We start from the raw sequence: 25640 nt of genomic DNA, 5'->3' as shown, positions 1-25640 counted from the left end.
ATTTTTCCCTCTATGTAATTATTTAAAAAGAGATTTTAAGAGAGGTAGCTTTTATATAGAAATTTGTGTGATGTATGGTGAGTGCTGGTAAATATTCTCAATTTTGTACCCTGTACGTACGCTTCAGATATAGCTTCTTCTGATCCCCCCAAGTGAAGTCAAACTCCGCCTATGGGCTTTAGGTGTATATGCATGTAAGTGCACATAGCTACATGTATCTTTCCTGTCATAGTGTGCATTTTTGTGTATGCGTGTTAATGAGAGAGAGACGGGCAGCACCAGCCTGTGTGCAGTTCTCAGTTCTGCTGCAGTATGAGGTTCTCGAGCTCGTCAGCAGAGCGGAGCAGGAAGGCCGCAGACTCGCGGTAACCCGCAATCAGTTGCCGAACAGCCGTGACCTCGGGTGGACTGAGCTGGGCGGACGCCCCTCCGCCCCCTCCACCCTGACCATGACTGTTTGAACTGGAGGAGGAAGTGCTGTTGGTTGCCAAAGATTTCATACTGAGATCAGTGGGACCTAAAAATAAAAGAAGACACCAATTTCGATATTATTAATATAATCTAATACACTTTGTAATCAGTACATTTAATTACATTTGTCTAATTAAATATTAGCTTGTTAATAGAGGTTTTTAATATAAATATAAACAAATGAAAGTTAATTAAGTAAACAATTATGTTGAATTTCTGCATCCAACCCACCATTGGTTTGTGATGTGCCATTGTTTTGGAGGCTATTGCCAATGGTCCCGTATCCACGGAAACTGTAATTAAGTCCACCGTTGGTATAGAGTTGGTCCTGGGAGTAGGCCGAGGCGGCCAGTGTGAAGCCTGAGTGAGCCAAAGCAGCCGGATCTCTGGAGTTAGACTTGTCTGCTGCAGCTGACTCATCCTGTATGGACCAAATGGATGCAATAAGGAAAAGAAAGACACTGATATCTCACTAAGCAATCTAAAAACCAACCAACATTTTCTGGAATGAACTCAATCTGATTCAAGATCTAGAGATCAACGCACACATGCACTCACATGGGCCTGATAGATGTCAAGGCGCATCCTCTTAGCGGCATTACGTGTTTCGCTCTCACATGCTGCTGCAAGGATGTTCTCAGCCATGGCGGAGGTGAGGTGAGGGGGTGTGGGCCGTGTCTGACACCATCGGAGAGGGCAGAAAAAGGTAAATGTCATCAATTTATGAATTTCTGACAATGTTCTAATCTTGTAGGATGATGTTTTCAACTCAATAGTTGTAGTTTTGATTAAAAAATCTATTATTTGAGCTTTTCTCTGGACCTAAACACATTCAGATGGATATTCTGTTAAAGGGATAGTTTACCCAAAAATGAAAATTCCGTAATTAATTACTCACCCTCATGTTGTTCAAAACCCATAAGACTTTTGTTCATTTTCGGATCACAAATAAAGATATTTTTGATGAAATCTGAGAGCTTTCTGACCCTGCATGACAAGTTCAGGGCCCCAAATGACAAGTTCAAGGTTCAGTTGTAATGTTATGAACCGAAGAGAATACTTTTTGTGTGCAAAGAAAACAAAAATACTGACTTTATTCAAGAAGAAGCTGCATATTGTACATAAAACATTCATAAACATGTCTGAAAATGTTGACAGAGGATGATTTTTTTTGCCCAGCCTTACTTATTTGAAACAGAATATTCAGACAATCAACTAAGAGAGATGGACTTCAAAGACCGATATGGAAGAGAAGAAATTGTTGATTAAAGTGGTTATTTTCATTTTCCTTGCACAAAAAGTATTCTCATAGCTTCAAAACATTACGGTTGAACCACTGATGTCACATGGACTATTTTAACTATGTCCTTACTACCTTTCTGGGCCTTGAACATGTTAGTTGTGTTGCTGTCTATGCAAGGTCAGAAAGCTCTCGGATTTCATCAAAAATATCTTAATTTGTGTTCTGTAGATGAACAATGGTCTTACAGGTTTGGAACGAAACCTAATTATAAGTTATTTTAAGCTAAATTATAAGCTAAATAAGGTTTGGCAAATATTTATGTTCAGTGCTGTGATCCTCAAGTACCAGGGTTAAAAATGACTTCCTGTGACCTTATCAGCCACTAGAGGGCAGTAGTATGCTATTGAATGGTGTGTAGCACAAAAATGTTCAAGATGTTAATTTCATGTTAAACGTTTTGGAATTTCTGTGGCATTGTGGTAGCACAGATGATTATGACAGATGTGCATGTTTATTTGTCAGTATACTTGTTTTCGTACCTCAAAGCCACCCTTTTTCATGCGGCGACAGGATTTGAGGTAGGTTCGGATACGTTTGCGAGCACGTTCTTGGAACTCTGGGAACTGGCGGCTGCAGGACTCAATGATGGCCTGGATTTTCTCTTTGGGCTGCTTTGAGATCGGAACCATCCGGTCTAAGTTCTCATCCACAAACAACCGCACAAACATCTGAAAACATACAAAGAAATATTAGAGCAGTCCAAACAAAGGAAATAGAAAAGGATGGAAGATAGAAAATACCAATGAATCAGAAAAGGAAAACTGTTTTGTAATTACTAATCTGAAGTTTCAATAAAACATATTTAACGAGAAATAGAAAACTGTCAGGAAGATGTAAACATGAAGGGAGTAGAGAAATGTAATGAGAAACTTCTGCTTTAGCACTGAGAGGAAAATAATCACTAGGCTGAAATGCTTATGTTTTTTATTAAAATGAGCTTTTTCCTTAATGTAATTTATACTGCCAGCATAACAATGAGAGAACAGTGAAAATGAAAAATCAGTATGAATTTTAGCTTGTCTTTGCATTTGTTTTGTCAAGTTGCATGAACTCCACAGGTCTGTGTAAAATCTGATGATCATATTATAGTATTATTTTAGTGTTATTTAAGCAAAAATTTACATACACCTTCCAGAATCTGCAATCTGTTATTTTTATTTAGTACTGACCTGAATAAGATATTTCACATAAAATACATTTACATATAGTCCATAAAATGACCCCATTCAAAAGTTTACATACAGTTATTTCTTAACACTGTGTTGTTACCTAAATGATCCACAACCCTCGACCCACGACCCTTTCCAACAATGACTATGATTTTTAGATCCATCTTTTCACACTGAGGACAACTAAGGGACTCATGAAACTCAATGAAAATGTGTACATATATATATATATATTTAATTTGTACTTTACTTCGATTAACAAAAAGATTTCAAATAGTTTTAGCTTCAGTCCCCGAGCCAGACCCAGATTATGAATACCTTAACATTAATATTTATAATACATTTTACGTAAATTACATTCCTTTGCTTTACATTTTTAAAAAGATAAGTCTGTTTTTGAATCCTAGAATGGTCAATTATGGTGTCAGACTTTTGGACTCCACTGTACCTCCAAACACAAGCAACATAGGCCATTAAAGCCTAACAGCTAAAAAATACAAAATCTAATGTATACCATATGAAATATGAGCAATAAAGTGGTTAAGGGAGTCAGTCTCACATTAAAAGCTTTGAGTCGTTCAGGATCCAGGCCCTCAGCGTCATTGATCTTGTCGCTGTCATCATGGTCATCGTGATCGTCGTCATCATCGTCTATGACCTGAGAGCGGCCAGGGGTCATGTCCTCTCCACACGTGCTCAGTTCCGTCTTCACAGAGTCATAGCTTCCTGAGCTGTACTGAGGGGACTGTACAACATACAGTATGTCAAAACCTTATCTGATTCTGATTACGCATACTACTACTTTCATTTTACTATATACAAATTCATAGAACGATATGGAAAAATGTAGTCTCATACCTTGTTACCGTACTCAGTTTTAACAGGGAATTTTCTGTTGGGGTCAGATGCGTAGGATCCAAGTGTCACTCCGGGCAACAGTCTGTCGCTCAGGTTGACAGGCTGCTGTCCCTCCTGTGAGGAAGAGGACGACGAAGTGGTGCTGAAGTCCAGCGGCGCTGCGGCACCATTACCGTTCACCTCTCCGTATGGAACCACCCCCTCAGTTGCAGGAACTCCTCCTGTCGCCATGGCAGCACCACCAGGCGGAGTCAGCGCAGGGAGACCGTTAGCTGTGCTGCCGTTCTCTGAAGAGGAATCATCTGACAGAGAGACACAGAAAGGTTTGAATGTGTGTTCATAAAGATGCACATGGGTGTCAGTGCGAGTGTAATGGAGGAAGGAGAGTGTGTTGTGTGAAGGTCTTTGTGTGAACATTAGGGTCAACTGTCAAAGCAGTGGAAGGAGGCAGGGGTGAAGAAGGAGGCAGCTAGGCTGAGGGGAATGAGATGGGTGTGGGGTTCTGTGAGAGTGTCTGACTGGACAGGAGGAAGTATTCGGAAAAACAGCTTACGGGGGAAGCAGAAACCCCTTTTCATCCACCCTTTTAGAAAATAGATGTGACATGCTGAACCCCTGTGGAGCATCTACTTATCAAACAAAAGATGTAATGCAAATTTATAGTTTTGTTTCCAGTAAAAATATGTACACTGTTAAGTTGAGTTCGGAACTACCATGTTCAAGGCCCAGAAAGGTAGTACGGACATCCTTAAAATAGTCCACGTGACATCATTGGTTCAACCAAAATGTTTTGAAGCTGTGAAAATGCTTTTTGTCCACAATGAAAACAAAAATAACCTTATGCAGCAATATCTTCTCTTTCATGTCAGTCTTCGACACGCGTTCATGACAATAATCCTATGTTCAACACCTTCATCTTTTGAACTCTGTCCATCCGTTTATCGACCTATTTGTCAGTCTATCAATCTGTCCATCATCCGTTCATCAATCAATCTATATAACCGTCAATCTATCCATCTAACTGTCAGACTATGCATTCATTCATCTATCTATCTATACATCTATCGAAAGATGCACAGACAGATAGATATAAAGATAGACAAATAGATTGACAGGTCCGTCTGTCCGTCCATCAATCTATTTATCTATCTGTCTGTCCATCTATCCATCCGTCCATCTTTCGATCCATTTATTGATCCATTTGTCTATCAATCTATCTATCCGTCCGTCCATCCGTCTGTCGATCTGTCTATTTATTTGTCTCTGTTCTGTTCAAAGATGAAAAAGAGAGAAATCCCATCAATTGAAAGATGGACAGCTGGACAGATGGACAGACAGATACATATAAAGATAGACAAATAGATGGACATGTCCATCTGTCCATCCATCCATCAATATATTTATCTATCTATCTATCTATCTATCTATCTATATCTATCGAAAGATGCACAGACAGATAGATATAAAGATAGACAAAAAGATTCACAGGTCCGTCTGTCCGTCCATCAATCTATTTATCTGTCTGTCCATCCGTCCATCTTTCGATCTGTGTCCGTGCATTTATTGATCCATTTGTCTATCAATCTATATATCTATCCCTCCGTCCATCTGTCTATCGATCTATCTGTCTGTTCATTTGTCTCTGTTTGTCCATCTGTCCATCCGTCCAAAATAGGCAAAAGATGAAAAAAGAGAAATCCCATCAATCAGAAGATGGACGCCTGGACAGACGGACAGACAGGTACATATAAAGATAGACAAATAGATTGACATGTCCATCTGTCCATCCGTCCGTCCATCCATCAATCTATCTATCTGTCTATCTATCTATCTATCTATCTATCTATCTGCCTGTTTGTCCATCTGTTCATCTGTCCATCTTTCGATTTGTGTCTGTCCATTTATTGATCCATTTGTCTATCAATCTGTTTATCTATCTGTCCGTCCGTCTATCCATCTATCGATCTATCTATCTGTCTGTCCATCCGTCAAAAAGGGGCCAAAGATGAACAAAATGATGAACCAAAGAGAACAAAAACCATTTCATCCACCTTTTTATAATTTTTATAATTTTATAGTAGTTTCCAGGAAAAATATGTACACTACTGTTCAGTTCATTTTGCAACTACCACGTTTAAGGCCCAGAAAGGTAGTAAGAACATAGTCCATGTGACATCAGTGCTTTAACCATAATGTTATTAGATGCATTTGATTGGTTATTAGGCTCAACGCTTCACAAAACAGCATGTAAAAGCAATCCAATGCATTGTGAGCTAATTGAAATGTAATTCCAGAAAGATACGTTTAATTCATTTTCATATTTATTTTAATTGCGACAGCCGTAATATATTGTTCAATTGTGCAGGGGCATTTTGCCCCTTTGTCTTGAATTTATGGGTAATTTTTGTTTATTTTGGTGGAATTTTTACCTCAAGTCCTCGGTAATTTCAAACCCTGGTCCTTACTACCTTTCTGGCCCTTGAACGTGATAGTTGCATTGCTGACTATGCAGGGCCAGAAAGCTCTTGGATTACATCAAAAATATCTTAATTTGTGTTCTGAAAATGAACGAAGATCTTACGAGTTTGGAGTTATTAATGACAGAATTAAAATTTTTGGGTGAACTATCCCTTTAAAGGAACTATTGACAAAGAAATTGGAATAAAAGAACAATATAGTATGTCAGGAACTAATGACATAAACAACAGAAAGGACGGCTCCTGTGTGATTTTGGGGTGTGGGTTAAATCATCATCCTCTTGCCCTGTGTGGCTCTAAACAGCACGCTAGTCTGCTGTGAGTCAAGGGAGGGATCCATTAGTGCGTGGTTACATTTATATAGAGTAGAGGATGGCGGAAAAGCCTCATTATTTCGCAAAACACAGGCAGTGGATCATAAACACATCCCTTAACAACCACACCAGACAGCGCAGATATTGAAATTACAAAGCAGATTTGAGTAAACAAGGGCAGCACTGCTAGCCTACAAAAGTGTTTCTGTGGGAAAACGCACATGATGACGGCAGAAATAAAAGATATATCAAATTAATAAGCAGTCCCAGACAATCTGCATGTGTTTGCTCCAGCTAAACAGTGTTTTTTTAAGGGTCAAATACACATTAAATAAGGAAAATAAGAAGTTGTTAGTATAAAGACCACATGATCAATTAGCACCTTTTTTTCACCTGATGATATTTCGTATTGAAACAAGAAGTTTGGATGGGACATATCACAGGTTCTCATCATAGGCTGCATTCAAATATGCATCTTTTTTAACTATATAGTAGGCAAAGAACAGAATGTGAAAAGCATATGTCTTCATAAATAGAATGTATAAATGTTTAAAAGAATGTTTAAATGTGTATATCTGTTAAAAGTGTGTTTTATTAACATTTACACTACCAGTCAAAAGTTTTTGAACAGTAAGATTTTTAATGTTTTTGCAGAAGTCTCTTCTGCTCACCAGAATAATCCAAAATACAGCAAAAGCAGTAAGATTGTGAATATTTTTACTATTTAAAATAACTACTTTCTATTTGAATGTATTTTAAAATGTAAATTATTCCTGTGATCAAAGCGAAATGTTTAGCATCTTTACTCCAGTCTTCAGTGTCACATGATCCTTCAGAAATCATTCTAATATGCTGATTTGCTGTTAAAGAAACATTTTTACTTTATCAATATTTAAAACATTTGAGTACGCTTTTTCTATGATGAATAGAATCCAAAAAAATGCTGATCTTTGGATCTTTCTATTCATCATAGAAACAAAATGTACTCAGCTGTTTTAAATATTGATAATAATAATAGTAAAAATGTTTCTTTAACAGCAAATCAGCATATTAGAATGATTTCTGAAGGATCATGTGACACTGAAGACTGGAGTAAAGATGCTAAAAATCTTACTGTTAAAAAACTTGACTGGTAGTGTATATGAGACAACGATAAGTCAAACATGCTAAAACCAGACAAGCTTACAATGTCAAGTAGTAGGGTAACCTTTATGATCCCAGCTCTGACCGCCATTCCTAAAATACTATCATCCCTCTTTAGGATAATTCCCAGAGGGGCCTCTAAAGCTGTCCGTCAAGGGTAAGGTGCACTGAGCATGTGCACAGCCCTTTAGTCACTTTCTCTCTCCTTATGATGGAGTAAGCGGACACGCGTCGGTGTGTGTGGCCGAGCTGTTCCCTGCAGCCCCCTCGGAGCAAGATTACACAGGATTAGCCCACAAAGAAGCGACCCGGGCTGCTTCCTCCCTCTCTACCACCCAATAAGACCCTTGACTGTCCCAGCAGCCATTTTAAAAAACATCTCCACGTCCCCCTCCCCCTGCCCTCATATTCTTCTCTCCTGCCCCATTCATGCGCCACCCCAGCCCCCCTGCACTCAGCTGAATTAGAGACAAGACAGAGGGAGCGAGTGCTGGTGAAAAGAAGGAAGTGTGTTCAATTCAAAATAGGGGGCAGGGTCAACAACCCAGAAGCCTTGGAGTTGTTTATTCTCATCTGCAAATATGGGAGCCTTGGCCAAGGATTATTGTGTATATTCTTCATTACAAATTGTTATATTATTTATAACGACTGTTATATTATCTATAGATATGGATTAGAATTTGTAGACTTGTTTTCGTTACTAAAACAATAACACTGATTATGAAGAGGATATAATATATAGATATGATTCAGATTGAGAATAGACTCTTAAATTTGTTACAGATGGATAAATTTAATATGTTCTTCTGTCTATAATGTTTACTCTTTTCTTACTCTGTTCATAATGCTTATTATGCATAGCTTCTATCCATCTATCTATCTATCTATCTATCATCCATCCGTTCATTTGTCCGTCTATTGATCTACACTACCAGTCAAAAGTTTTTGAACAGTACGATTTTTAATGTTTTTAAAGTCTCTTCTGCTCACTGAGCCTACATTTATTTGATCCAAAGTACAGCAAAAACAGTAAAATTTTGAAATATTTTTACTATTTAAAATAACTGTTTTATAGTTGAATATATTTTAAAATGTAATTTATTCCTGTGATTTTAAAGCTAAATTTTTAGCATCATTACTTCAGTCACATGATCCTTAAGAAATCATTCTAATGTTCTGATTTGCTGCACAAAAAATATTTATTATTATTATTATGTTGAAAACAGCTGAGCAGATTTTTTCAGGGTTTCTTGGATAAATAGAAAGTTCAGAAGAACAGTATTTATCTGAAATAGAAATCTTTTGTAACATTATAAATGTCTTTACCATCACTTTTGCTTTTACTTTTGCACCAAAATTCTGCTTTGATCACAGGAATAAATTACATTTTAACCCTTTAACCATCACCCCCATTTTTGAACATAGACGTGAAAGTGCACTTAAATTGTTATAATTCATGAACGAATATATTTTCTAATATGATATTGAAGTATCATGATAATGCAATGTCTGATTTTAAAATGGCTTTCACAGGATGAATTTTAAGGTTTTAAGCCTTTAAATAATTTATACATTCGGAATATTTCCAAAAAATGTGATAGAGAAAAAGTGATGTGACAAAGGTAAAAACGATATTATGTAGGTAGTTATGATGTAGATTTTTGAGGTGCACTCTTGTCATAAATTTAGCTATTACTGTTCCTATACAATCTGTAACAAAAAACAGTGGTAAAATATCTATTTAGGAGTCTTAGACCTTTCCAACGATATATAGTTTGTCATGAGTCGATCAGGATTTATTTGTAATATGAAGTAAACTTATGTGACAGTTAAAAGGTTAAAATATATTCAAATAGAAGCAGTTATTTTAAATAGTAAAAATAGCTTTGGCAGTATTTTGGATCAAATAAATGCAGGCTTGGTGGGCAAAAGAGACTTCTTTAAAAAAACATTACAAATCTTACTGTTCAAAAACTTTTGACTGGTAGTGTATTTTTCTATCAATCTATTTGTCGATCTATCTATCTGTCCATCCGTCTGTCCATCTGTCGCCAGTCTAACTATATATATGTCTGTCCATCTATCGATCTGTTTGTTTATCTATCGTCTATCTATCTATTTATCTATCTATCCCAGACAATTGAGAACAGCATACATTATAGAACTTCACTCCAAAGATTTTCACATACAGACTAAAATGAAAAAATCAGGCTGTGTAGGCATGGCTCCGCATACCCCAGACATCCATTTAACCGGCATCTGTCCAGAGCGTAATGGAAGAGAGCGAGAGAGGCTGGAGTGCTGGGAAAAGGGCTATAATGGGCCTTCAGGCACCTCTTCAACATCAGCTTTACAAGACACTTATCAGACTCTCACCAGCGCAAAGTCTTCACTGATAAATGCTGACAAACATCGGTAAGAGGTGGCTGTTATTTCAATGAAATGTACAGCTACATAAACACAGTGAGAGAGACATCGTACCTTCTTCCTCTTTAATGCTGGGCTGTGGGGGTGTAGGCATCCTCTCTGTGTATGGGGCGGTGGGGCTGCTAGGCTCTGCGGCTGGAGCACGCTCAGTAGAGACCCACGCGGGCTCAGCCATGTCCAAATCCTCACTGCTCACCGAACTCTCATCCTGTATGTGTGTGAGAGAGAAAGAGAGGGGGGAGGAGGAGGAAGTCAGAGAGCTCAGGATAGTCTGTGCACAAAATGAAGCTCACCCACCCCACTATCGCCTAGACATCACTACATTCTCCCATATCTCCCCCACACCATCTCCACACAGCCAGAGTCCTCAAACCTGTGTCAAAACAAACATTTTGTTGCCTGCACTTCCTTTTTGGTTCAACCATGCTGCTATATGTAAGATGTCAATTTAAAATTGCTATGAAACATCTCACTTTACAAACTGTTTTCTTGTTTCTTCTGTCTGTTATCATCTCAGTGTGTCCTTTCTTGAGGAAATTCAATATTCTGGGATGAAGGATGGGAAGAGAGGGATGGAAAGGGACAGAAGGAGGAGACTCTTAAATAATGAGTGACTACAAGGGGAGCTATTTTTAACCCTGTAGGAGCCAAAACCCAAAAGATGCACACACAGCATGAGAAGAGCATGAGAGATGTGTTGTTTTCTTCAAGAACGATGAGTTTAAAGCTGTGTAAAATCCACTAATGTATCCTTTCACAACACAGTTCATTTTTAAGTGTTGTCCTTGTTAACTAAAACTCAAAAGAAAAAAAAGAAAAATCAGTAACTGAAATAACACTTTTTTAATAAGGTACATGTAAACATTAGATGAAAAACGAACTAAGCTGAAGTTGAAGTATTAAAATTACCAAAACTAAAACTGAAATAAATGTTCAAAGATATAAAGAAATATAAAAAACACTAAAAGCAAAAGCACATAAACATTTACTAAAAATTAAAAATGAAAATATAAAAATAAAAGCCAATTCAAAATATTAATAAATACTATAATATTGTATTATTGTAAGTGTAAATAACGCTTAAGATAACACTTATTTTCACTCATTTTCTTGTTTTGTTTATAGTTATTGCCTTTTGATGTAAATGTTCTTACTGACCCCAATGTCATAATATTTAACAATAATATGCAATACATATTATTGCATATGCATATGTTGGAATATTTTCCAACATATGTATAACCATACTAGTCAAAAGTTTTTGAACAGTAAGATTTTTAATGTTTTTAAAGAAGTCTCTTCTGCTCAGCAAGCCTGCATTTATTTGATCCAAAGTATAGAAAAAAAACAGTACAATTTTGAAATATTTTTACTATTTAAAACAACTGTTTTTGATTTTAATATATTTTAAAATGTAATTTATTCCTGTGATTTCAAAGCTGAATTTTTAGCATCATTACTCCAGTCACTTGATCCTTCAGAAATCATTCAATATTCTGATTTGCTGCTCAAAAAACATATATTTTTATTATAATTATGTTAAAAACAGCACAGAGTAAAATTATTTAAAGAATTCTGAAAAAAATGTACACAAATATTTTAAATATTGATAATAATAATAATTGAAAAAATGTTTCTTGAACAGCAAATCAGCATATTACAATGATTTCTGAGGATCATGTGACACTGAAGACTGGAGTTATGATGCTGAAAATAACTAATATGTTGCATTATAACACACTGTTTCTGATTCTGATTCAAGTTACTTAGTTCAAGTTTAAAATATAAAAGTGAAATAAAAGCCCTTAATATTACCAGTATTTAACTCTTACAACTTAAGTTCTGGATGATCTTTCTCATTAAAATGTTCTAAGTGCATTCCTGATATCTTTTTTTTACCATATTTTTGTCACCATTGTGTTAAAATGTTTAATTATCATCAAAGACCAAACAGTTAAACATTTATTCAGGATAAAAATGTTTTAAAATGATCTCCATAATCTGCGCACACTGACAGAGTGTGTGTGTGTGTGTGTGTGTGTCATAATAAGCACTGATCCATGTTTAGCAGGCTGAAGGCATAGCGAATTACATCGTGACCCTTGCCTTCACCTACACTATAGGCGTGAACACACCTCTCTACCTCTGCCGTTGTCATGACAATGAAGCTGTGAGAAAGTTCACCGTGATTTACAGCAGGTTCTAGAGCTTCTGGTAAAGTTAGCATCAACACTTTCTTCATCTTCTCCCCTCACAACCCCTCCCCAACCGCTCCAGAAAAAAAACATAATACACCCTGTGCCACCCATCTGCTCTGATCAAACCCTCACAATACCAATGCTAATCTTATAGCCGCTGCGTTAAAGACTAGCATCCACCCCCACACGTATGTACCCACCACCTCATTTTTACCACAAACAAACCCCTCATTTTACTATCCAACCATCCCCCTCTGCAGCAATACACCCTGAACATGGAATTTAATTCATCTCCTTGTTTCTCCAAAAGACCTTCAAACACCTGGGCATCAAGCTACTCCATTCCCAGCATTCCACTGCAATGAGCTTTATTGATTAAAATATTTGAACTTGCCCTTACAATTAAAAGTACATTCTACTTTCAAATAAGCTAAATTTATTTACCAAGAATCTTTCTCTCCCCACACACAGAAACAAACAAACAAATCCGGATTCTACTCTACACAACGTGTCCCTGAATTCCGTGTTTATTGTAACCATGGTAACCTGAAGAGTAGAGCGGGATGGAAGAATGTAATCATCAGTAGGGCTCAAGAGAAGGTGAGAAATGCAGGTGTGTAGATGGAGACGTGTGCAAGAGAGAAGAAAAGTCGCTATGATTTCACCTCCAAACTGTCACTGTGAATTGTCTCTCCATGTAAAGCACTAAGAATCACTTCCTCTTTTCAGCACAGGAAAGAAGTCTGAAACAAAACATTCTGGGACCCCACAGAGGAACTAATTGTCACAAATAAACTGATTTAACAAATTCATCAAGTGTTAGTTTGAGCTTGAGACCCCTGCTGTTCTGAAACTTACAGTATTGTGGCAGAAAGACCTGAAACGTTGGGTCATCCTAAACATGACAGATATTCATTCATAATAGTGATTTGACACCATCCTCCACAGTTGTGAATCACTACGCATGTGCATACTGTAAACATGGATACATGTGATTCATTGATTTAGTCTTGTGAAAAATTGGTTCCCTCTGAGGTTTGTTTTAGAGGGCTGATGTGTGCAGCACTGACTCCATTAGGTACCAAGTGGAGCATCAGTAACACAAGCAATGAGAAAGAGATGAAAAAAGACAGGGATGAGAAAAGACGAATGCAGACGCAGGTATGCAGACGCAGGTATACAGGCGCAGGTATCCACCTTGTTTTTTTATGCGGAAGTAAGCTGTTTTCTGGTAATGAGTGAGACTTCCGGTTCATAAGTCGCCGTAGGGAATTAACGAGAACTAACAAAGTGCAGTAAACGGTACAACTGTTTGCACTACAAACCAGTGTGTCGATAATTAAGATAATACATTAAAATAATATGGTAAGCCACCAGTTTGCAATATCAACCACAAGCTGCTTTCTACAGCTAAAAATAGCTGAACGCGGGTGAGACAGAAAGCCATTAAATTTATAAATGGCTGCGTCTGATCTTAAGGAGAAAATAAGATGGATAAAACAATAAGAGTAGGAAGACTTTAGGGCTGTGCACAAATAGTCGAATATTCTATTTGTAATTATTGTTTGCAAACATAAAAACACGTCCAATTTTACTATGTGATGCTGGCTGTAAATCAATGAGAATCAACGGTTAATCATAAGCTGGCTAACTAAAAGTCAGTTATAACTAAATACATTGCATGGCGCTGTGGAATTTTTGATCAAATTAATCAGTGAAACTGAGTTATCAGAATTTCACCACCACACATCTGGTAAAGTTAGCATCAACGCAAACATCAGATGGCTGAGGAAAGACTGTAAAATCACTGCTTTTACGACTGCAGGTAAGCGTAGCTGTACCCCGAGTGAGACGATAAGAGAGTCTATATAATAGCTAAATCATCTTGAGACATATGTTTCCTTTAAGTTTCCTCGAGGGAGAGTGGTGTAAGAACAGAAAACAGATCTTTGCTTATGTTTTTGTCTCTGGAACGCCTGTGTTTGCGCACGTTTTTAATTTATCAGACTGGGGAGACAAATTTCACCCGAGCGTGTCGACATTATTGTTTTTCCCCCTGCACATTAACATGAGAAACAATATAAACACGATAAACATAGGCCAACTCCAGTGTATGTAAGTACTGTATTGTAATTGGCACGGTCTGCTTGAGCTTAAAGGTTTTTGTTCCTTATATATTTATTATATTAGTTTTGAACTAAAAGAAAACCTTCAGATATAACATGAAATTGTTGTAAAACGTTGTTTATAATGCCTAATAATATGCTTGTTCAGAAAAAGTGACAAAAACATGATTTTTAAAAAAGAATGTCCTTGTTAAACTCATTTATATTCGAATATTCAAAAAACGAATATTCGAATATTCGTTTTTTAATGAGCCCAAATATTCGAATACAATATTTTGTAATACACTACCATTCAATCGTTTGGGGCCAGTTAGATTTTTAAATGAGAGATTAATACTTTAAGTAATACTTGTATTACGTGTACAAGGATGCATTAAATTAATCAAAAGATCAAAACAGAAAAAAATATCTCAAATATCTCAAACAAATGCTATTCTTTTGAAATTTCTATTCATCAAAGAATCCCGATGAAGAATTAAGGCAGCACAACTGTTTTCAAAAAAGAAGAAGGAGAAATGCTTCTTATATATTAGAATGATTTCTGAAAGAAATTGTAATTAAGAATTATCTTCTGCTCACCAAGCCTGCATTTGATCCAAAAAATAGCAAAAGCAGTAATATTGTGAAATATACTTATTATTTAAAATAACTGCTTTCTGTTTGAATATATTTTAAAATGTAATTTTAAAAAAAGCTTAATTTTCAGCATCATTACTCGTCTTCTAATATGCTGATATGCTGTTCAAGAAACGTTTTTGATTATCATAATTATTACATATTTATTTAATTATTTAATTCAATATTCAATATTTAAAACAGTTGAGTACATTTTTTTCAGGATTCTTTGATGAATAGAAAGATCCAAAGATCAGCATTTGTCTAAAATAAAAAGCTTTTGTATATAATTAATTTATAGAAATTATAGAAAATAATACTTTTATTTAGCAAGGATGCTTTAGATCAAAAGTGATCAAAAGTTATGATAAAGACATTTATAATGTTACGAAAGATTTCTATTTCAGATGGTGTTCTTCTGAACTTTCTATTCATTAAAGAAACCTGAAAATTTCTACTCAGCTGTTTTGAACATAATAATAATAATAATAATAATAAATGAGAATATTAGAATGATTTCTAAAGGATCATGTGACTGGAGTAATGATGCTAAAAATTCAGCTTTGAAATCACAGGAATAAATTACATTTTAAAATATATTCAGACAGAAACAAGTTATATTAAATATTCCAAAATGTTACTGTTTTTGCTGTACTTTGGATCATTTAAATGCAGGCTGCATTTTTTTTACTGCATTTTTGATCAAATAAATGCAGGCTTGGTGAGCAAAAACATAAAAAAATCAACCAAAAACGTTTGAATGGTAATGTAGCTCTGAAAACAAATAATATAATATTATACAACTGTGCTCTATAGGGGTATCTTCTTAAGATTTTATGTCACTAACCTTGCATACTTTGACAAATCCAGTGATTATTTTATCTTCAACAGCATTCATTGTATCAGAACGGCACCTATGCTTCCTGACGGACTAACAAAAAAAATCCCACGTGCCCCCACTCCAGAAGTTGCGTAAATCCAGCCAATTAAAACTGAGCATGCCAGATGGAGAAAGTGCAATATGCATCAACCAGTCACTGAACAACAGACGGCCCGTTGGTGTGCTGTCAGAAGGTAAGACTACTCTAACCATAACCTACCTTATAATCTGAGAGAAATGATTTGTTGATAAGAATGTTGTTTGAGCCCCTACTGCAACCATAATCCTAACGTTAGCCCTGAAATCTGATTGGTTGATAGAAAAGTTGATCCCAGAATACATCCTATAGTTGGGTGAATTACATTAAGAAAGACGCAATAAAACACACTCTAAACAATCTTCAACCTGTGCAATCTTATTGGTTGCCATGTGACATGCAGAGAAATAACAGTGCTGTCAGTTTTCACATCTCATATTAACATATACTTATTTTACTTATTTACTTTACATCAAAGTAAGAACACAAAGGACAGAGAGCTTTTAACAAATACAACATCATTTAGCTAACTTACCAAATGTCCTGCTCTGGAAAATCATCCTCAATGCATAAAAATGTACAGATTATTTTTATTTCATAGACAGTGGTACATCGGCGCCCCCTACCCACAGTTCCGTAGGATACCTACTAGTATTTACCTACTTATCTATATTCATACTAGTATAGGAGTGTTTACTGCGGTTATCTAGAACTGGGTTGTGGTTCAAGCTTGGTTCATAAAGATAAAAACATAATTGTCTATTTAAACACATTTAAAAGCCAAACAGCATGTAACGTTAATTTAAGTACTCCTTAATATAAAAAATAAAATAAAAATAAATAATAATCCAGGTGTGTATTGAACGTTTTCTTGTTTCTCCAGCTCGGTTGACGTCTCAAATCTAATTTCAGATTCGATGAAGCTGGACAAGGGTAATGTAGCATGTCACAGGTACATGCTTACAAAATGCCCTTTAGGCTTACCTCCGTTCATTTCACAATCTTAGCAAGCTTCCTTAACCACAATGTCATTTATATGTTGTGTTATGAGATGAAGACATAAGTTAAAGTGATCTAGGAAAGAAAAAATCTTGACAGCTTTTCTGGGAGCTGTAAATGTATTTGACCCAGTGATGTGCCCTGGTGTATCTATAGCTATTCTAAAGATATTCTACATGCATGCTTTTTATTTTCAGCTATACAATTACATCCATGTACTTCAGTGCTATAAGGAACTGTCTTTCACAAGGATGGGAGTTGTGTTTTTACCATCACCCCATTTATATTGCACAGTGACCCACAGACACATCCAGCTCTTGCTATTCCAGGCATCACATATACTGTTGCTGAGGCAACCATGTCTATAAGAGTTTACCTTGACAACCACACATTGCACCATAAGGCCTTGTCGCAGTTCCTTTGAGCTGGGTGACTTTTACATTAAATTCTTTGCCCAGATACTGAGGCATATTTAGCAGCATATATTGTCTGTAGAAGTCAGGTTAAAGAGCTGTCAGCAAACACATGCAGAGTGGAAACAAGACTGAAACACCAAATGATTTTAACTTCAGTTTATGTGCTTGTGAATCCAAACTGACTTTTTTTAAAGATTGTAAAACAAATCTCCTTCCGTGCTCTTGTACTGTATCTCTTACTGTCTTGTTTGGCTTTTACCTACCTGCTCATTGGTGTTCATGCACTGTAGTTTCATCTGTTTGAGATAGGTGGCAGTGAGAGGCATGTTGTAATCGATGAGGTCTGGGACCAGAGAGGTGGGCCGGTCATTCTCTGTGGGTGAAAAACATCAAATGAAAGTTCACATTTATTTATGGATTGACTGATTTATTGATTGATTATGGTACTATTCAAAAGTTTGAGGTCTGTAAGATGGCTTTATTTATTTATGGCTTTACAAAAATACAGTAAAAACATAAATATTATAAAACAATTACATATAATATATTTGAATATATTTTAAAATGTAATTTATTTTTGTGATACCAAGCTGAATTTTCAGCAGCTATTACATTAGTCTTCAGTGTCACATAATCGTTCAAAAAACATCTGCTGATTTATTGCTAAAGATTTTTTTTTTTTTCGGTAACACTTTATAATATTCATTAGTTAACTACATTAGTCAACATGAATTAAGAATGAACAATTCTTCTACAGCATTTATTAATCTTAGGTAAGGTTTACTTCAGCATTTACAAACAAAAAAGGTTGTAGCGCCAAACACGCATCCAGAAACCAGTAGACAAAAAACATAAGTAGATCCAAAAATAAAACAATATAAAGTTGAAAGAGATCCACACTCATCCAGATTCAGTCAAAAGGTAACTTCACGATTTACTAATGCATAAATAAAATCTCAAGTTGGGTTTGTTAACATTAGTAAATGCACTGTGAACTAGCATGAACAAAGACGATTTTTATTAACTAACATTAACAAGGATGAATAAATAGTATTGTTCCTTGTTCATTCATGTTAGTTAAAATAAACTAATTTAAACAAATGACACCTGACTGTAAGGTGTTACCATTTTTTCTTATTACAAATTTTAAAAAAAATTTAATATTTTTTTGATAAAAATATTTTTGTTGAAACAGGGGGAAAAAAATCAGGAAACTTTGATGAATAGAAAGTTCAGAAAAACAGCATTTATTTTAAACACAAATCTTTGAAACTTTCTAAATGTATTTACTACCACTTTTGATCAATTTAATGCATTCTAGCTGGATAGAAGTATACATTTCTTTCAAAAAACAAACAAACAAACAAAAACATAAGCATATACACTACTAGTCAAAAGTATCTGAACAGTAAGATTTTTTTTTTTTAAAGAAGTCTCTTCTGCTCACCAAGCCTGCATTTATTTGATCCAAAGTACAGCAAAAACAACAAAATTTTTGAAATATTTGTACTATTTAAAATAACTGTTTTCTATTTGAATATATCTTAAAATGTAACTTATTCCTGTGATTTCAAAGCTGAATTTTTAGCATCATTACTACAGTCACATGATCCTTCAGAATCATTCTAATATTCTGATTTGCTGCTCATTTATTATTATTATTATGTAGAAAACAGCTTTTTTCATGTTTCTTTCAGAAGAACAGCATTTCGCTGAAACAGAAATCTTTTGTAACATTATAAATGTCATCACTTTTGATCAATTTAAAGCATCCTTGCTAAAAATGCTGATCTTTGGATCTTTCTATTCATCAAAGAATCCTGAAAATGCACTCAACTGTTTTAAATATTGATAATAATAAATGTTTCTTGAACAGCAAATCAGCATTAGAATGATTTCTAAAGGATCGTGTGACACTGAAAACTAGAATAATGATGCTTTGATCACAGGAATAAATTACATTTTAAAATATATTTAAATAGAAACATTTTAAATAGTAATAGTAAAATATAAATAGTAAAATATTTCAAAATGTTACTGTTTTTGTTGTATTTTGGATCAAATAAACGCAGGCTTGGTGAGCAGAAGAGATTTATTTAAAAAAAAAAAAAAATTAAAATACCTTGGTAGTGTGTATTTTTTCTTCAAAAAGCTACTTCCTTATAAAGATTTGTATCTAATTCATAAGACTCCTTTCATACACGTCCTATTCATAATTTGAAGGCCAATATAGTTTCACTCAAACCTCTTCTCAATGCTGGTTCTCAATGTTCGGTCCTCTAGAAGGCGCTCCTGAGACAAGGCTCCAACAGACCCTACCGAAACCCCCCTTGGGTCTTTGTTAAAATCAAACACAATAAGCGCAGGCAGGCTTTTGTTTGGACACAGATGTTCTGACTCTACAGGGTTCCCAGCCACTATATAGCATGAACCGTTCAATAGCAAATTTTTATTCAATAAACTGCATTGGAAAGCGGGGATGACACAACCCTTCAGAACCCCTGCAGACAGGAACTGATCAGCTAATTCACTATTCAAAGTTTGTTTAACATTCACTCTCTCCGAATGCACAAATCTGGTTTTGTAAACATGAATTAGGTTATAAGTTTGTGAATTGCAGTTTGCAAATATAAAAACTTTTTAAGACTATTTCAGCTTCATAGAAATGATGCTCATCTGTGGCAGAGTGCGAATTAGTCACATCAGCCTGTGACTAATGGCAGGCCGACGTCACGTCTGCGCAGATAGCTGACTTACAGCATATAGTGCATAATATCTCAGCTGTGGAAAAATGACCCAATCTCTTCAAATCCCTTGTGATTCATGCTGAAGTAAAGGTGCTTATTGCTGCGCTGCTGATTTAATAAGTCATAAAACACTGTGATAATAATAAAGCTGTTTCGATTGTAACAGCACCACTGTCTCTGAATTAAATAATGATGCAAATATCCAGACAGAAGGCATATTTGAAGGTCATCACGTGAGCGTCTGCTATGTTATGTCTTGAAGGATTGTGTGCATTTTTCCTTTAGCATTATTTTCATTCTTTTTGTGTTAATCTGATGTTTACTGTAGGAAGAGCGTGGGTCGGTTTATCCGTGCATTAATTACCGGAGGCCCGTAGAAGCGCAAAATTTTAGTCTTGCTTCTGTGGCTCATCAAAAAGAGTATGACTTTAATGAAGATTTTGGAAATCTTGTCTTCCTAATTACCGCTAAAGGGCGATGCACTCCCAAAACTTTAATTAAATGAACAAAAACAAGCAATTTACGAAGCCGTACATATTCGCGTGTGCAGTTCAAAACCGTTAAAAATGACAAATTTAGACATGGAAGTGCAAGGATGCCGTCTGACCTTTGAACTCTGCCGTGCTGGGGTTGATGTGCATCCTTTTCTGGCATTCTCCACAACTCATCAAGAAACGGGTCACCGCCTCACGTGGAAGAAATGCGTAGGTCTCTGCAATCTGACAACCAAAAGAAAGAGCGGAAAGGAGTCAGCAAACATTTTGGGGGAGATTAGACAAACGGGGAAGCTGAAACGAGGGAGCGTAATGACAAAAATAGTTTATTCTGTTCGGAGCTGCCTACTGAGGATGCATTTAAATGCTTAATAAGTGTGCAACATGAAGGCTGTTCACTTAAAAAAGACTATAATAATGCTTATGCAGGGTGTAGGAAGCAGGCAGCATAGAAGGTTTCAGAACCGAGCTATTCATTTTCTTACAGCATAAATGCTACACAGTCTTTTCTGGTTTGTTTCTGTCCCTGTTTCCTCTCGCCTCTCTTTTTTTGCGCTTGCTTTCGTCTCCTGCAGGCTTTCTGTGTGCGACCTTCACACAGAGAGGGTGATGTAGCAGTAGGAATGGCAGGCCCACCACCCTCCCCCCCTTGGGCGGCACAGAGGGAAAAGGCCACACAGGGAAAACCGCACCTCCCAGAATGCCATGCTCCTAGACTGCCCCCCTCCTCCCAGGCTGGCAGGGCTGGTCTCTGTGGGCTGCTTGTGCTATGAGACCTGACAGCAGGGCTCTCCGGGGCACTGGCTGAGGAGAGGAGGTGAACGTTGCCCCAAGGACATTGTGCAGGCCCCTGCCACCCCCGCACACACCCAAAACACACATACAGACATTCAAACATCTTTGCATCTTTTGTATTGGGGGTGCTTCCTTTTCTTTTGTGTGTCCAAACCAATGAATGCCCCCCTCTCTCTACTGAGAGGGAACAAGCTGAGGTCCAGTATGACAGCGAACACTGTTTATACACAAAAAGTGAAATTTCAAAAATGCATTTCATTTTTTTAAATAAATGACAAAAAAGTAATGAATAGAATATCAGGTAGTGGTGTTATAGGCGCCCCTTAAGTGGTCTAAATCTCAATACAGCATCATTGCAGTCCCATCGTGCCACCACTAGAGAGCAGCATGCAGACAGCAGCAGTATGAAAGGGTAGCGGGTCAGAACAGGAAGAGTGATCTTGAATTTTTTTCTTTTTCTCCTGCAGCTGTATAAAGGGTTACCTACATTGTATTTATTATATTATTAATATTAATAATAATAATATTTCATTATTATTATTATTATTATTATTATTATTAATTAGTACTATGATTTTAAAATTTAGATTTAAATTTAGTACTATAATTTTATAATAATAATGATTAATAATAATAATTATTATTATTATTATTATTATTATTGGTACTATGATTTTAGATTGTATTACAATAAAACAAATTATATTTCCAGTAATTAATCTGCAATAATAATAATAATAATAATAATAATAATTGGTACTATGATTTTAATAATAATAATAATAATAATAATAATAATAATAATTTGTACTATGATTTTAGATTTTAGATGGCACTATGGTGGTACTATGACTTTATAAATAATAATAATAATAATAATAATAATAATAATTGGTACTATGATTTTAGATTGTATTACAATATACAATAAAACTAATTATATTTCCAGTAATTAATCATGCAATTATATTAATAATACTAATAATAATAATCAGTACTACAATTTTAGATTTTAGATGGTGTTATGATGTTATTGTTATTATCAATAATAATAATAATAATAATTATTATTATTATTATTATAAAAACAATAATAATTTTATTATTATTAGTTATGATAATAATAATAATAATTGGTACTGTGATTTATATTGTATTACAATATACAATAAAACAAATTATATTTTCAGTAATGTATCGTGCAGTTATATTAATAATAATAATAATAATAAAAATAATTGGTACTATGATTTTAATTTTTTATTTATATTTTAATAATAATAATAATAATAATTATTATTATTATTATTATTATTATTTTCATTATTGGTACTATGATTTAAAATTGTATTACAATATACAATAAAACTAATTATATTTACAGCAATTAATCATGCAATAATAATAATAATAATAATAATAATAGGTACTACAATTTTAGATTTATTACAATATACAGTAAACTAATTATATTTCCAGTAATGAATTATATTATTATTATTATTATCATTAGTTTGCTATTAGTTATTATTCAGATTTATGAGTAATTTAGATTATATGGTAAATACAATACTTACAATTAATACAATGAATATGTATTATTTTTTAATAATTAATTTAACTGATCATTTATTATTATTATGAATATTATTATTGTTTAAATCACTCCTAAAATAAATATAATAAATAATAATTTGTATAATTATTTTATGTTGTATTTCAATATTTTGATGCAATCCAAATAATTAATACAATATATTAATTTGCAATAACAATTTCAGTCCAAAAAAGTTAGCACTGGTGCTTCATAGTGGGCTACGACTTGGCACGTGTCACCATATGTGCCAAAATTGTGTCAAAAGTATGGACTCTGATCAGGACCTGAAAAGCTTGGGTGGCATTTGGGACAGAGCCATGGATTTACAGTGAACCGTAGAAGGATTCTGGACACCACCAATCAGAGTCAGTCGCAGCTGATTACAGCCAATGAAAGTCAGTTCAACCAGAGCAAATCAGGCCAATCACAGCTGGTTTCTGAAGGTCACAGCCAATCGGTGAGAACTTAGAGTGCACTGATCTTTGCTTGTCTGATAGTCCAGCAGTTCTGGAGTGGTTCAATGTGTGCCTAATGTCAAAAACACGGCTATCAGGCAGTTAATTGCTTTAATTAGGTGATTAGCACAGAGCTTAGTGGGGGCTGGAACCCGACACCTGCTTTCACACACCAAGGAATCACAGCACAGGGGAGCATAATCAAGCATACTCGGTACACACTTACACCCCTACCTACTTCTAGAAGAATATATGTTAAGTCTAGTCCGTGTGTTCTGATTTAATTGGATCAGATCCTAAATGCTGCATTAGGTTGTACTTCATATCGACTTTCTCCCTCCCTCATTATCAAATAATAAGCCACATAATAACTCAATAACACCTATGCTGAATGCATGTGCATGGAAACATAATAGCCTGTTTATAATTACACACACAACACAAAATACTCCAGTGCAGCCTCATAGAGAAATTACACTGCACAAGAATAAAGGCATGTGATATAAAACCGCTCTCACAGGGTTGCATGACAGTTCAGTGTGAGTGCATTTGGCCCCTCAGATTCAGTTGCTAACTCATTTATGTTTGTTCCTCCTACTTCATTCACCATAAAGAAGAAGTGAGTCACTCACACGCACACACAGAGGCACAGACACAACTCCCCTTACACCTAAGAATAGTGGTTGAGAAACCACTTGTTATGAGCACCAGTAGAAAAGAAATTGGACAGAGTTGTTTTGAAGTGAACCAAAAATGGTCACTGTGCTTTTTTTTCTCCACTAAATATCATACAAAAACTCTGTCTGGCACTCTTAAGTTTTCAAAAAATCCCAGACAGTCAGAGAAAGAAAGAATATGAGAGAAAATAGAGAGGTACACTGAAGACAAAAGGTTTGCCAAGGTCATGCACAGATTGACTCATGCCTGCAGTTTGGACTTACAATGCAGCTGGATATCAGGCCAAAATGAAACCCATTGTCTGTGGCTATGACCATTTTTTTTTTGCCCTACCATAGGAAAGAAAAATCAGAAACGAGATCTCTGCAATATTAAATAAATTGCATTTCCTATACAGTAAATTAAGGATCTTCTGCTTCTCAGAAAGTTTTTCAGAAAAGATGCTCTTCAATGTCAGAAACTGTGCACAAATTTCCCAAGTCAGAGATTTCAATATGAATAGTGTTTTAGTATCTAAATATCGATTTTTCTGGTAAAAACTGTGATTGCGATTAAAAAAATAGAAGTACTGATTCACGAAAGGGCAAACTCTGAGCAATACAATTTTCCTCTGGGCTTGGCGAGCCAGGCAGCTTTATATAAGTCCCATGATGCAATGCTTGTCACTTGGGTCTTGTCATGTTTGACAGTTTGAGAAGTAGTGATGTTGACTTACATCGTTGGGTCAGACAAGTTCAGGTTTAAAAAGATTTTAGATCACATCGGTTTGTTTTTCACATGCGTGGGTGGGTGCGAGCCAGAAAAGGCTGGTCAGCATCGCTAGTATGCATTAGTGCATTACTGCATTAAAAAACTAAATCTACAAAATGTGTTATTTTATCTAAAGTTTAGATTGCTTTATAATCTATAATGGCTCAAAAGTGCAACAGGTGTTTCAAAATGGCTGCTGTTGCTCCAGCAACAGCCTCCACTCATTATAGTTATTCAGATGTTCTATTTTAGAGTTGCTTGTGTGGTCGTAAGAATAAATAGAGGAGAGGTTGTTGCACGTTGCTGCACATATGCGGCATGTACTTTATAGCAAGGGTAAAGAGTTTCGCTTAAGTGTGTCTTGACTATTTTTTTATGTACTGAATGATTGCTCACCGCCTTATAGGTCTTTTTCTGGCCGGCGTGTTTGGGGGCTCGTCCGGGATCTGCCCCCATCTCGACGTGCATGGCATAGATGATATCAAAAAAATCCTCCACCACAGCAACCCGCTTCAAAGAACTGTCCTGGGCCGCCCCTCCATCTGAACACTGCAGAGAGACAGAGAGGAAACACGATTATGAAAAACAGAAGAAAGGTCAACATTTAAAAAATATGACTATGTTTGGAATGCAGGCAAAAGTGGCCCGAATTCCCAAATTTATTTGCTCACATGACTACCGGGTTGAAAAA

At 35.5% G+C, this 25640-nt stretch overlaps 1 protein-coding gene across 1 annotated transcript in view; it reads right to left on the bottom strand.

Annotated features, from left to right (window-relative positions):
* Positions 1-25640, bottom strand: part of nol4la (nucleolar protein 4-like a) — a 56204-nt gene that overhangs the window by 5944 nt on the left and 24620 nt on the right. Inside the window, exons 2-11 of the mRNA XM_051116574.1 lie at positions 25346-25498; positions 20788-20899; positions 17697-17806; positions 10217-10370; positions 3802-4103; positions 3503-3688; positions 2254-2442; positions 1030-1149; positions 703-892; positions 280-517 (exon numbers count right to left, since the gene is read on the bottom strand). Of these exons, the coding sequence (XP_050972531.1) occupies positions 297-517; positions 703-892; positions 1030-1149; positions 2254-2442; positions 3503-3688; positions 3802-4103; positions 10217-10370; positions 17697-17806; positions 20788-20899; positions 25346-25498 (1737 nt within the window). The 3' untranslated portion in view covers positions 280-296. The remainder of the gene's footprint in view (positions 1-279; positions 518-702; positions 893-1029; positions 1150-2253; positions 2443-3502; positions 3689-3801; positions 4104-10216; positions 10371-17696; positions 17807-20787; positions 20900-25345; positions 25499-25640) is intronic.

This window comes from Labeo rohita, chromosome 8 (genome assembly GCF_022985175.1).
Source record: "Labeo rohita strain BAU-BD-2019 chromosome 8, IGBB_LRoh.1.0, whole genome shotgun sequence".
NCBI lineage: Eukaryota > Metazoa > Chordata > Actinopteri > Cypriniformes > Cyprinidae > Labeo > Labeo rohita.
This window is presented reverse-complemented; position numbering and strand designations above follow the sequence as displayed.